General features: G+C 46.8%; 1 protein-coding gene across 1 annotated transcript in view; it reads right to left on the reverse strand.

Annotated features, from left to right (window-relative positions):
• The window catches only part of HDAC4 (histone deacetylase 4), a 178613-nt gene that overhangs the window by 48719 nt on the left and 115261 nt on the right, over positions 1–14633 (reverse strand). Inside the window, exons 7-9 of the mRNA XM_059476527.1 lie at positions 12074–12195; positions 2796–2936; positions 876–988 (exon numbers count right to left, since the gene is read on the reverse strand). Coding sequence (XP_059332510.1) covers positions 876–988; positions 2796–2936; positions 12074–12195 — 376 coding nt within the window. The remainder of the gene's footprint in view (positions 1–875; positions 989–2795; positions 2937–12073; positions 12196–14633) is intronic.

Below are 14633 nucleotides of genomic sequence, written 5' to 3' on the forward strand. Positions count from 1 at the left end.
GAACGTGTGCTGCATCATTTGGCAGGGCAGAGGGTGGAGAAGGAGGCATGTTCCCCATATTAAATACTGTTACACTACATTAGAAATAAAAATAAAGAGCAAATCTGTACAAAACTAGAAAGCAGTAAGGACTGACATTTCCACCATCAGAAGGCCTTTTCAATTCTAAAGGAATATTTGTGGAGAACAAGCCCCAGCCTGTTTTTGGAGCCCTGGTGTTAAGACAGACTCTATTCATGGGGAGAACAGCTAATGGGAAGCTGGATGAAAAGAAATGCACCAGTAACATCAGACAACCACACTGGTTTTCTAGAGGCACAGTTTGCAGTGGGAGCCAGCTCACATGGCCCAGACCCCTTGGAAAAGCTTGGCTCCCGCATTCCTGAACACAGGAGCTGCTGTGCTCAATCCAACCCCACCTCACCCTGCCCTGGGCATCCAGCAATGCCTCAAGTGATGGTGAAACTTTATGGGATTATAAACCAGCACAAGGCACCAAGATTTCAGATCCCCAGTTGTGGAGGAAAAGTTTAAATCCATCCCCTTTAATCCAATTATGGTTTGGGCATATTTAGACCATCCTACTGCACACAATAAATCCACCCTATATACAGGAATAAAGTCCCAAACACTAAACTACTTGCATTTGACCTTGCTGAATCCCTTTATTTTTACTTTCTCCTCACTACAAAACCACTGCAAGCTACCACAAGCTGCCTGTGAGCTGGTCCAAACCAGATTAATAAACAGATAAGAGGTAATTCCCAAAGTCTGCTCCGAGTCACAAGTCTGGCTTTTCCTTTTGTGTGGTTTAGTTGCCAAACTCTCCCAGAGCTGAGGGGTGTCACAAAGCAGAGGGAAGGGGGGCTCTGTACCTCTGCCTGGATACTGGTGACTGATCCTGCAATTCCATTCTCAGTGCTGATGTTGTTGGAGCTGTTGTTCGGAGAGCTGGGACCGGATCCAGGAGCGCTGTTGCATGCAGAGTCTGAAAAACACATCCCAAAACCAACTTTTAACATTAGAAACCATCTCTGTGATGGTATTTACACAGATAACAACCCCTCAAGTTTTGTTTTGGATGAAAGCAGCCCTCCTCCTCCTCCCCTTCTTCCCCCTAAATCTTCCCAGGGCTCTTAAAATACCAACAAACACTTTCAAATGGTTTATCCAAGTACCCACTCAGCATATTTAAGTCTTCTCCCCATGGGGATTTCTCTTGGAGTGTATTAATAACTCGAAATATGATTGAAAGATAATAAAAGGCATGGAAGGTTTGAAGAGGTCAGACTGGAGGATGGCAGAGTTGTTCTGCTTCATTCTTCTGGAAGTGCCTCTCTTTCTCTCTAACCCTAAAGACACCTCCTTGCCTCAGACCTCCCTCAGAAGGTCTCTCACCTGCTCTATGGCACAGCTGCCAGTGTTCCTCCTTTTATTTGGGAAGGCTAATAACATTCAAACCATTTCTTTCGAACTTTCCTCATCCCCAACCATTTGCAGCAGGAGAATCTCCCAGCAGCTGCAGTGGCTGAGGCTGCAGCAGGCTCCCCACTGCTCCAGGAGGAATAAAAGCTCATTTTTACAGGGGCCTGGAGAGACAGGAGACAGGGGGAATGGCTTCCCACTGCCACAGGGCAGGCTTAGAGGGAATTGCAGGAACGAGTTCTTCTCTCTGAGGGTGATAAAGCCCTGGCAGAGGGTGTCCAGAGAAACTGTGGCTGCCCCATCCCTGGAAGTGCTCAAAACCAGGGTGGAGCAACCTGGTCAAGTGGAAAGTGTCCCACCAGAACCCCCTGTGTTCTTCAAGGATTAAACATAATTTCTATTCCCCAAAGTGGAACTGTTTTTAAATCTTATTTTCCGTTTAAAAGTCCCCTCTTTTTACTTTTTTACTTTTCAAACAAGCTCCAGGGTGGCTTCTTGAACTGTGTCCATGCCAGTGAGAAATGGGAGCTTCCACTGCCATTTCTGAAGTCATTGCAGGGAAAAATGGTCAGTCAGCAGAGGCTGATTTATCCCAGGAGCCATGTGCCATACAGCATTGTGTGAGTGAAGGAAATTGGATTTTCAGGTCTGAAAGGCTGCCAGAACTCATGGAAAACTCTCTCAGGCACAGGCTGGGATTTTTGGGGTGTCCTGTGCAGGCCTAGGGTTGGACTGGATTATCCTCGTGGGTGCCTTCCAACTCGGGATATTTTATGATTCCACAGCTTTTAGCTCTTGAAATCCTCCTTCCCTTCTGCAAACAGAGAGGCTCTGACCCAGAGAAGTGCTGAGGCACCCCAGGATCTCCCAAACCCACTCCCCTGTCTAAAGGGAGCTCACTTTGAGTTTGATGGAGTGATGATTGTGTGCCTCAGAGCCAGACAAGCCTGGCAAAGCTGTCACTGGGTGGTACTTACACAGAGACATCCCTAGATGGTGCTAAGAATTAACTTTATGGTAATCTCATCACGCTCTTTGCTCAGATCCCACTTGCAAACTTTGGTTCTGGAAGGACAGGACTTTTCAACAAGAAACTGTCAGTTGAGTAGTCAAAAAAAAAAAATTATCCAGCTGTATGTGTAAAGCTGCTGGGTCAAGAACCTTTTCCTATTTTCTGTCCTAACTGACACAGCTCCAGGTGTGTCAAAGGGAGCAGAGATGGGAGCTGCGGATGGGGACAAGGCCTGACCTCAGCCTCCCCAAGCTGGACAATTCCAGTGCCCTCAGTGTGTTCCAGCACTGCTGAAGCACACCAAGGAGACATTTTGGGAAGGGAGAAGGGGGTGAAGGATTGTGGAATTGTCACTTACCCGCCGTACCTGTGACGTCCAGCGGGCGCTTCTTGAGCGCCGTCACCACGGGCCCGTCCTTCCTGCGCAGGAGGGGGCTGCTCCTCCTCTCTGCCACCTTCTGCTTTAGCCTGGAGCGCAGCTTCAGGTTGGGCTCAGAGGCTGCCCAGGAAAGGAAACAGTGTTAGGAGTGTCCCAGCTGTGTTTTACTCAGCATGAAGCTGAGCTGAGCTGAGCTGTGTTGAGTTGAGCTGAGTTGGCCGCAGTCGAGCATTTGCAGGAAGCTAAATTAAATTAAGTCATTTGCTAACATAGATTTTTAATGTAACAAACAGGTCCCAGCCTGTCGCAGACATATTTTCATTAAAAATCCTTTCCTTAGGATTTTTCCTCCTCAGAAGCTGTGAGGCCTCAGGAACAAAACGTAAATAGTGGTTATCTGCTGCTGTGGAATGCAACAGGTGCATCTGTGATTGGTCTCATGTGGATGTTTGGAATTAATGGCCAATCACAGCCCAGCTGGCTCAGACTCTCTGTCCCAGCCACAAACCTTTGTTATTCATTCTTTTCTATTCTTAGCTTAGCTGGCCTTCTGAGATGAAACCTTTTCTTCTATTCTTTTAGCATAGTTTTAATGTAATATATATCATAAAATAATAAATCAAGCCTTCTGAAACATGGAGTCAACATTCTCATCTCTTCCCTCATTCGAAAAACCCTGTGAACACCGTCACACCAGCACATGCAACATCTGAATCCAACAACAGCAGTGACAGGCATTAGAATTAAAAATGGAATAATCATCCTGCAAAGTCTTCTCTGAGTGAAGACACAGACTCATGATTAGGGCAGAGTTTCCCACCTCTGCCCAACTTGCTTCCAGCCCAGTGGCAAACCCAGCTGATGGGATCCAGCAGAGGAATGGCTGAGCCAGCTGAGATGCTGCTGTTGGTAATCTCTGATGTGCTGCTGGAACAGGCAGCTCCACACCCTCGAGTCATCCAACCCCTGAGGGAGGAACGCCAGGGCATGGGAAAAGAAAACACCAAAATCAACCCCCACAAGTACAAGCAAATCAGGTGATTGTCTCCCTGCTGGCTCCTTGTGTCAGCTGGAGCCAGTGTCAACTCAAGGGAAAGGGCATGAGAGTGTGGCCAAGGAAAGCCATGGCCAGGGAGGAGGAGGTTTGTTTCTTTGTTTGTTTGTTTGTTTGTTTGGGAAGCAGCTTGGGCTTGCATCATCACAGCGCCACAGTTCAACCCTATCTAACAGCACATCTCACTCCTGGGAAGTTCCACACTGCCCAGGGCAGGTGTGGATGCATTTCCTGTGACCACAGCCTTGTGTACACCACGCTTTTGAGAGACCCCCTCCAAAGCACAAATCCTGAGCTCCCAAAAAGCCAAGGCAGAGCTGCTGGGGAGCCCCAGCGGCCCTGGGGCCAGGACAGCCGGTGACAGCGCATGCGTTATCAAACCTCCATCAGGGGCACAAGGCTTTAATTCAACACTCCTCATGCAAGATGATTTCCTCTGGGAGCTTTCCTCTGACCTCCTGAGCCCTGAGTGAAACACCTGCTGGAGGGTTTGAGAGCTCCTGACAGAGCTGAGTGAAGCAGCCCCATCCTTTCCCTTCCTCAACAGCCCCACTGCTTAATCCCTTTGAACCTGTGCTCACTCCATCACCAACCAACACACTCCAGGGCCAATGATCTACATGTCTTTGGGAGAATTAAAACAAGGTGTACCGACTGATTTGAATTAACTCAGTCTGGCTGCAGCTATGTTTCCCTTGACCACCGGGTCACGTCGAAGATCAAGCCCATCCACGTTAATTGCAGGGCTCGAAAAATCACAAGGCTGATGAATTCAAGATCAAATGCTTGGAGTTAAGCCATCAACACAGTGCTTTGATGGAATTTTGGGAGGGAAGACAAATTTTAAAAAGAAAGGAAAGAGCTTTTTTGTGAATGTTTTGGACAGAAAAACACCAGCAAGAGATAAAGGGAGCGCTAAAAAAAAAAAGTGCTTCCTCAAGATGATGCTTCAAATGCTGAATGAAGTGCATTAGCAAGGGGGGAATTATCTTCCAGAGAGAGAATTTGCATTTAAAATGGCAGGGGACTGAATGCAAATCTGCTCCCAGGGCCAATATTAAAGACTGGACCAGTTCAAACACAAGCTCAGGCTCCAAGCAGCAAATTCTCTGAGTTCTCTTCAAAACACAAGCTGGCATGATTTTAAAAGCAGCGTTTGGGTACACACCTCATCCCACATCCTTACATTCCCAGCTTTAATTTGTCCCAATTTTTGAGCATTAACAGCTGCCTGGATGCCACACTCATGGCTGGAATGAGATGATCTCTAAGGTCCCCTCCAACAAAACCACTCTGGGATTCTGTGGAAAGGGAAGGTGCCACAACTGGATGCTGATATATCCATTTTAAAGAAAGGAAGTCTAAGCCTATACCACACCTGTTGGAAGGATCTGTCCCCTGACAAAGGAAAACATGGCAATAAAAACTGTATTTCAGCCCAAATTTTATTCCTGGTGTTCAGATGAGGGATGGTTTCTGTTGGGAACACACAATCAATTAGATGTCTTTTAAATACACAGAAGGAATCGGTTTGAAACACCTTAAAAATGGGCAGGGAAACAAAAGATTTGGGGTCACAGATGACCTAACACACCCCATATTTTAAGCCACAATAAAAACCTCCTTCCATATAACAAAGAGGTGAACAAACACAGAAGATGACACCCTTCAAAGAGAAAATACCTCCAGCGTAAGTGATTGCCAAAGCAACGTATTGGAATTTGTCAGATTAATCTATTTTAAGGCAAAATCACTCTGTGCTTTCCCCTTCTGCTAGGTAATTGAGTTTCAAAACACCAAAAGGTCTATTTAAAGCCCTGCTCTGATTCTGTTGTTTATCCCTCAGATATAATCCCAAATCTAACATGGCATCAGGACCTCAGAGAGCATAATCCCTACACGGATTTAATTGGGTGCTCCAGAGCCCAAAGTAGGTGAATTAAAATTCAGCACAGCCTCAATCTCACAGAATTTACATAAAACCTCTTTTATAGTAAAATAATTTAGGCTTGTTCCCATGTTTTTTTTTAAATATTATGTAATAAAAATATTTTAAAGCTGAAGAGAGCTATCTTTCACAAGTATAAAACAGGAATTTAAACAACACAGAAGCATCAATACCTGACAGTCAATGCAGGCTCAATGCTGCCTCAGGAGCACCAATTCCACTGGAAATCTCCCCAAATTCACCCTGCCAGGCAATGTGCCCAAACAAAGCCTTGCTAACTGGAGTAAATTTAAAAGCTGGAAACTAAACTACCAAACCTAAGTTAAAAAATTACCGCTTCTCTACATCTCCAGGTGAAGTATTTAAAACAAATGCCACAAAGTTAGAAAAATTCCCCTCTAGCAAACAAATGAAGCCCATGCCCAAATCTGAGTCAGCTCCCACAAAACCAGTGGGATTTCTGAAGCACTGACACTTAATTTGGCCTATAATAAGGATTTATACAAGGAATATTTTGTTTTCCTCCAAATAATTAATAACCAGAACATAAGCCAAGAGCTTCCCTGGTTTTCACAGGCTCCAAACCAAGTTACCCCTGTTATACATCACTGTGTGCAGCAGGACCCATGTAATCCAATTCTTCCAACATTTATGTCATTCCCATTGTTTTTTTCCTAGAATTGCAGCCCCTAAGCTGCTGAACTAATTGGACATTAAATCTGTGGAAGTCAAAACTCCACCAAGTCCCGGGCAGAGTTTGCCCTGCTCCCACTGTCCATCTACATTTGTGGAATGAAAGCAAACAATGCAGCATGAAACCCCTGCTCCCAGCCCCTGAACATCTTCATTTCAGCAGGTGGGGACTGGAAAGGGATGCTATTAATTTATTATTATTATTGTTATTGTTATTATTATTGTTATTTGTAAGTTCCAGCTGAAGTTTAATAGTCAGGCAAAAGCCAACAGAATTATTTTGTCTCCTTCTAACACCCATAAGAAAACTCCATGAAAGAGGGAGCTTAAGCTGAAGGAGGGAAAGGGTTAGATGGGATATTGGGAATTAGGAATTGTTCCCTGGGAGGGTGGGCAGGCCTGGCACTGTCCAGAGCAGCTGTGGCTGCCCCTGGATCCCTGGCAGTGTCCAAGGCCAGGCTGGACACTGGGGCTTGGAGCAGCCTGGGACAATGGAAGGTGTGCCTGCCCATGAATGGGATGGGCTTTGAGATCCCCCCCAACCCCATCCTGGGATTCCATGAACAGTGCAGGCCCCTGGGAAGCAGAGATGGAGCTGGGAGGACCAAGGAGGAGGAGGGTGGGTTCCCTGAGTGACTGGGATCCCCCAAAGGTGACACTAAACCACCAGATTTTGTTTGGTCTCTTGCTGGAAGAGGTTTCTCTTCTGGTCCACCACTCACCAGGAGTGTTTTCATGATTCCACAACTGTTAAGGCTGGACAAGACTTCTGAGATGACCAAGTGCAGCCATCGATCCATCATCCCCCAAACCCTGTCCCCCAGTGCCACATCCCATTTTGTGAACACTTCCAGGGATGGTGATTCCCACCCCTACCCTGTTCCATGCCTGAGCACCTTCCCAGGCAAGAAATCTTCCCCAATATCCAAGCTAAGTGTTATTTCTGGATCAGACAGACTGACATCTTCCCCTTGGAGCAGCACAGGGTATTTCCAGCAGGGATTTCTCTGGGGCTCAGGGCCTCCTCTCAGTGTGTGGGAAGCCAGGCTCCCATGCTGGCTGCAAGGACAATGTGGGTGGGAAGGCAGAGATGCTCTCGAACTGCAGTGACACTCCATGCCACACAGAGCTCCAAGATTTCCTCTCATTATACTCCCACATTACACCAGGGTTTCTGACAAGCCTATTTTCTTCCAAACAACCTTTTGTCCTAAAACAAACCACTCCAAACACTCCAATAATCAGAACCAGTTCAGAGGGACATTATGCTTTCCTCGACAAACGCAGCATTATAATTGTTGACAAATCCTTTCATTTTCCCTTTTATTTCTTTCTAAATGCAACAAGTTCACACCAATTTCACCTGCTTAGCTGCAAATAATACCCAAACAACTCCAGTTTCCTGCAATACCAACAACCTCACAGGATGCTGCATGCTTTCCTCTCTCAGGCTCCTCTCCTTTGCATGGAAAAAGAACCATGGAGTCACAGAATCATTTAGGTTGGAAAAGCCCTCTAAGATCATCAAGTCCAAGAGGAAAAGCACGTTAAGAAGTGAAATAATTCCCTTTAAATCTTCATGATGGTGGTGGTGTCAGCTTTCTAAGTAACAGCATGTCCTAATACATCCACTGCTCAAATTTCAGAAAGCAGGGAATGCCATCAACAACCTCGTTCCCGGGGAGAAAACGAGGACAGGATTCCTTGGAAATGCAAAACTGAAAAGCTCTGCTAAAACCCACTTCAGCAGCTCCAAGAAAGGTGTTGACAAACAGCTCTTGGGGTTATCAAAACAGGCTGTCCCAACCCAGAGTCTAAAATCACTCCATCAGGATTCTCCAGAGATTTTCCTCAGAGGATCCCAGTGCAGCACATAATGAATGTTATTATGTCTGGGAGACAACAACCTTGATCTGAGGTCACTTAGAATTTCCCCTCTCAAAAACTGTCAATAAAACTCTGACATTAAATCCTACACAGAACAAAATAAATTCCCCAGAAGGGGAAATAAAAATCCTTGTGCTAATCCAGGTATTTAACAGCAAAGGCAGGAGCAGCTCCAACCAAACTGATCTTAGATCAGTGAAAAAAAGGAAGAGCCCCAAAGTGCTTGGAGAGAGAGAGAGCAGAGTGAAATCAATCCCCCAGCCAGGCTAAGAACAGGATTCAAGCAATTAGTAACTGCACCAGGAAAACAATTTCACGCTGAAACCAAACAGCCAAGAAACTGGAGCATAATTTAGGAAAACAAACCAGAGAGAGCTGCATTTCAGGGCATGGGAGGCATCAGGAGCACGCTGCAGGAGCTGACTGTTCCCCCTGCTGAAGGCTTTCAAGCACTCTGAAGATATCTTTCCTGCACTTCCTCCTTCTCCCATAACCTGTGATTATCAGGATGCTTGAAATAAGATTAAAGACACAGAGTGTTGCTAAAATGCAGGAAAATGGTACATTTGATGCAATCATGGAATTGTTTGGGTTGGAGGGACCTTAAAGTTCGCCTTGTTCCAACTCTTGCCATGGGCAGGGACACCTTCCTCTATCCCAGGGTGCTCCAAGCCCTGTTCAACCTGGCCTGGACCACTTCCAGGGATGGTGAATATTTATTCTTCCCAAAAATGTCTCAACCTGCAGGACACGCTCCCAGCTCTGCAGACTGTAAGAAATGATAATTCCAACTGCCTTCCCACCACCCCCTAAGCCGCCCTCTCCCCAGCAATGGTGCTGGTTGGATTCCAGCCCTGGTAATCAGAGCTGTATTGTGATGGGTTCTGTTATTTGAGCTGCAAATATTTAATCAAATTTAATAAAATTGGACTACACGATATGGCGGTTTTAAATTACCAACACAAAGCCAGAGCCTTGCCTGGTGCCAAAAATCTGAAAAGCTCACCCGTAATAAAGAACTTTATTTAGGATGGGCTCCAGCCTTCCCTGCCTTTTGTTTACACCAGACTGTTCAGGAGCCTTTCTTCTCCAAGCAACTTAACATTCTTGGCACTGGGAATTCTGCAGGATATTGCTGTGCCAGAGCCTGACGTGCTGTTGCGTTGAAAGGAAAATAAAAGAAAACAATGAAAAAAAGAAAATAAAATTCTCCCCTGAACCTCACAAAAGTGAACTCATTTGTATCCCAGACCAGTGCCCAGGAGATTGATGTGCTGGTGCCCAAAAAGAACAAGCACCAGCGTTCTGGCAAACCAAAATCAGCTGAACATCCTCCTGCTGGAAAACAACAATGGGTTTGGTGGCTTGCACTCCTTAATAATGTGATTAGCTCCATTCATCATCCTTAATTCCCCCTGTCTGACAGCAGGAGCTCACCCAGCAGGAGCTTCGGTGAGACAGATCCCAGTTTGGGAAGCAGCACAGGGTGGGTGAGATGTGCAGATGTCTTCCTTATCCTGCAGGAATTCCCTTCCAGGACACTGGGAGCAAGAAGGGTGACTGATGCTCAAAGCCAATCTGACAGGGTGCCCTGAGGTGATGAGCCAGGCAGGTCTGGGAGCATGTCAAAGCCCATTTCTGCTGTGGTAATGCTAACATGGTGGGAAGGGATCACCTGGCACCACAAGGCATAGGAAAGAGCTAAAAATCTCTTGGAATCAAGCTGCCCACAGGCCCTAAGTGATAGGTTTGGTGCCAAGGGATGTTTTCCTGTGTGAATCCCCAGGGCAGCCTGCAAGCTCTTCCATTTCCCAGGAGCAGAGAGGAGAGGATGCCCTGTCCTTCAGCAAACCCAGTTTTCTAAGCTTGGCTTTTGGAGTCCTCCAGGAAGGGCACAGTCAGAAGTACCATCCCCAAAGCCACAGGGACACCTTTCCTGGGGAAAACCCATATATTAAAGCCAATTTTTGACTGGGTTCTAGTGCAGCTGAAGTGCTTGTTACTCATCAAGCAACCAACCCAAGGGGGAACAGAGACAACTGCACGGATGGGACTCCATCCAGCAGGGCAGGTGCTACAGTTCCTAGTGAGACATTTCCAAAAGGGGAAAACTTCATCACTGAAAGGCTGGTCAGGCATTGGAACAGGCTGTCCAGGGCAGTGGTCAATCACCATCACTGGAATTGCTTAAAAAAACCCGTGAATGTGGCACTTGGGGCCATGGGTTAGAGGTGGCCTCGGCAGTGCTGGTTGAAAGTGATCTTTGGATCTTTTCCAACCTTAATGATTGTGTGATCTTTCCAGAGAAGCTTTTTTTGCTGCCCTGCAGTGATTCCCAGCAGGGCCAGTGAGCAGAAGAGCTCCCTCAATGGGGCAGAGCTGTTCCCCGAAGGCAGCAGCCCTGAGCTGGCTGGGTTGGGAGCCCAGGCTGTGCTGGCTCAGGCATGTGCTAGGGAGCTGAGGAGCACAGCCAAGCCAAACAACCTGGTTTACATAATACAGGCTTGAGGAGTAACTTACCTGCTCAGCCACCGTGCAGGGAGAAGCCAGACTGAAAGAGAACTGTCTAGGTGTGAACCAAACCCTCGCAGGAAGCCCCGGTGCTTGCCCTGGCACAAACCCCCTTATTTACCTCAGGTACAAACTCACACATAAAATGCAAATCCCCCCAAGAAATGAACTTTTTCTCAGTACTTTTCTCACTCAGCAAACACACTTGGGCTGGGGACACACAAATCTCTGTGAGAGCTTTGGGTTTGGGAAAATGTTGAAGATTGCCATGCAAGATGTTTTCCATTCCCATCTGTATGGCAGATTACCTTTGTCAAGTGGGCAGTTTGCTTTATCTCTCTCTCTGAGTGACCACATTCACACCTCCCTCGGGAGGGGACATTGCTGATAACAGACTATTGAATGTCACTGCATGGCTGATAAGAACTAGAACATCCCATTGGGAGATGTGAGCCCAGAGGGAGGAGCCAAGCATTGCTACCCAGATATAATCCAGAGGTGTTTGGGACACCAGCACGGCTTTCTCCACGGGATTCCCCAGAGGAACAGCAGCTGCCTCTCCTTCCACTGGATCTTCAGAGGAAGAATAGATCCTTCTCTACAGATCCCCCTGCTCCAACAGAACCACCCCTGACACTGCAGGAGGGCTGCAGCCACATTTCCAATGGGACTGCCACCAACAGCCTGACCCACAGGGTGTCAGGCTGGGTTCTGACTCTGTCACTGTTGTTCTAGTGTACTGCATTGTTTATTTTATCTTTTTTTTTTTCTTTTCCTTATTAAAGAACTGTTCTTTCCTGCTCCCATATTTTTGCCTGAGAGCCCCTTAATTTAAAATTTACAGCAATTCAGAGGGGTGAGGAGGGTTTACATTCTCCATTTCAGGGGAGGCTCCTGCCTTCCTTAGCAGACTCCTGTCTTTCCAAACCAAGACAGAAAACATCTCCCAAACTTTGACACACAGCTCTCACACACCCCGGAGCAGCCCCAGGCTCCCGGGAACACTGGGAGCACAGAGACAGGTGAAGGGGGAGCAGATGGAGAGGGAAACAAAGCACAGCCTGGAATCCAGCTTTTGGCAGCATCCCTTTTTCAGGAAGATCAGATCAGAGGGCTGAGCATGACGCAGGGACGGGCAGTGTGGCCAGGGAAGGGCAGCCCTACCTGTTTTTCTGAGTGGGAAGTCGTCTTTGGAATCGTACATGCCCAGGACTGGGTGGTTGTAGGTGCCGGAGACGCCGCTTTGGGGTGGGGAGCTCTGGTCCAGAGAGCTGTGCTGGGTCTTCCTGCACAGGAGGAAAGAGAAGAAGGGACAAGCTTTACACCAGTGACACAGAGAGGACCAGCCTGACACCTCAGGGAGCGGGGAAGGGGGCAAAGGCAAAGCTGTGAACCCCCAGGGCAGCCTGTAAGCTCTTCCATTTTCCAGGAGCAGAGAGGAGAGGATGCCCTGTCCTTCAGCAAATCCAGTTTTCTAAGCTCAGCTTTTGGAGTCCTCCAGGAAGGGCACAGTCAAAAGTACCATCCCCAAAGTACTTTCTCCTCCTGGGCACTCCTACACAAAACCCCACTAAAATCCAATACACAGGAAGGCAATTCACTTAGTTTTCAGTGTAAGACTCCACCTTGGCTCAGCTCATACCACAAGTATAAATTCTAAGATGGTTAATTCTGTATCTTGGTTTTGCTAAGTCATCTTCCTGAATCTCAGCACAGGTGAGACCTCAAATTGAGCACTTCCCTCCCCAGAATAAGCCCCCAGCTCAGCAGAGAGAGCCCAAGGCTGAAGCCGTGGCACACAGGTGGCCCCCTGCCCTTCTTCCTGCCTGTCCTCCCATCCCAGGAGCTCAGCAGAGACAGGGCCAAAGCACTCAGCACCTTTCCAGCTCAACTTCCCCGAGATGATAATTTATGGCTTTGTTTGAGCAGGCTGCTGGAAGTAAATTACAGTCTGTTTGCTGAGGATATTAAATAATGAATGAGTTTTCTCAGCCTCCTACCAGTTTGTTGGCTGCATCTTTCCTGCTTAATGACTTGTGCCCAGCTTTGCTGTTTCTCAGGAGCTCCACCAGCCTGGGAGAAGGCTCCAGCCAGCAAAGCAGCTCCATCTGATTTAGCCATGCAGGTGACACTCACTGGGCTCTCACAACTTTATTTTAAATAAAACAGAATTTAAACCCCCTATTTCTTCAAAATACTAAAGGATTTAGGACAATGGAGAGCAAGCATTTTGTAAAAAAAAAAAAAAAAGGGGAATATTTGAAATTTTGTACTACCTAAAAACCAAGCTGAAAATATTCTCCTGCAAAAGGTTCTTCAAGGAACCTAAATGAACCATTCCCAGCTGGAAATTGCACAAATTCACACCATTTCTAGAGCAGTACTAATCCCTTGACTGCAAAGCTCAACTCAGAACTTGGCTGCTGAGATCAGACATCAATTCCACTGCAAGTTAAAGCCTTCAAAAAATAAGGGGCTAATAAAATACTAGGAAAACACGTTGAATTTTCTACATAATTAAGAAACTTTCTGCAAATTTTATTTGAACATCAACATTTTCTACTCCCACAGACCTTCCAGTGGGAGGTGTCCCTGCCCATGGCAGAGGGTGGAATGGGATGGGCTTTAGGGTCCCTTCAGCCCAAACCATTCTGGGATTCTATGGAAGTATGAATGACTGTGGTTTCCCAACCCTCCCTCTTCATTATCCAGATTTCTCTGCACATAAAGAAGAATGATTTCTGGGGCTCTTGCAGGGCTGTGTTTCCCACACCCACCCCATGCTGTGCCACATCCCCACCCCTGAATGCCCCCACGCACACTTCAATCTTCACCTGCAATCGAAACAGAGACAAACTGAAAAAAAAAAATAATCCCTCCTGGGAAGAGATGTGGCTTTTTCTGCCAGGATCTGCTCATTCCATGGGAAGGCAGCACTCCCAGGAATGATGTTTCACTCCCAGGAATCCTGGGTGCTGTGATCTGAGAGCCTTGAGCCCCATCAAGTCACACAATGACATTTTTGGCTCTATATGAACAACAGATTTTTTTTTTTCTCCCTTTTCTTTTCTTTTTTTTTTTTTTTTTTTTTAATTATGACCTAAGCAGCACAATCGAGTACATTGAAGCTATTTTCATCCCTTTGTCAGGCAATGTGCAGGAATTCAAAGGGCCTGTTTAGATGTGCTCCAGGGCTGCTGAATGACAGATATTGAGCTCTGCAAACAGGAACACATTCCCTGGCTCCAGGACTGGGCTCTGACGCTGCTCCCAGCAGCATGCACTGCTCTGCATGCCCCTTCAGGAATGTCAGAGCTCTGGGAGGAGAGGAAATTGGACACTGCATGGAGCCTGCAGACATTCCTGAAAGCACATCCCTTCATCCAAGGCATCCTCTGCTCCCTGAGCTCCTTCAAACACCCACGTGCACCGACAGAAGGGTTGGAGTGATGATCTTGGAAGTCTTTTCCAACTTTAACCATTCCATGATTTGATATTTCATCCTTCAGTCATGTCCAGCAAGGTGCACTGAATATACATCCAGACATGTGTACCTGGGCTGGAATGTTTTGTGTTCACACCTGTGGATGTTGGGATCATTCAATGTAGAATTTAATGTGCAATTTAAAGTGTAATTGTGTCTCTCTACCTGCTCGCCATGCAAACACTCAGTTGAACTCCCTTCCATGGCTGCTGGCACAAGCACTGCTGACAGCTTCCCAGG

This window comes from Ammospiza nelsoni, chromosome 7 (genome assembly GCF_027579445.1).
Source record: "Ammospiza nelsoni isolate bAmmNel1 chromosome 7, bAmmNel1.pri, whole genome shotgun sequence".
Classification (NCBI taxonomy): domain Eukaryota; kingdom Metazoa; phylum Chordata; class Aves; order Passeriformes; family Passerellidae; genus Ammospiza; species Ammospiza nelsoni.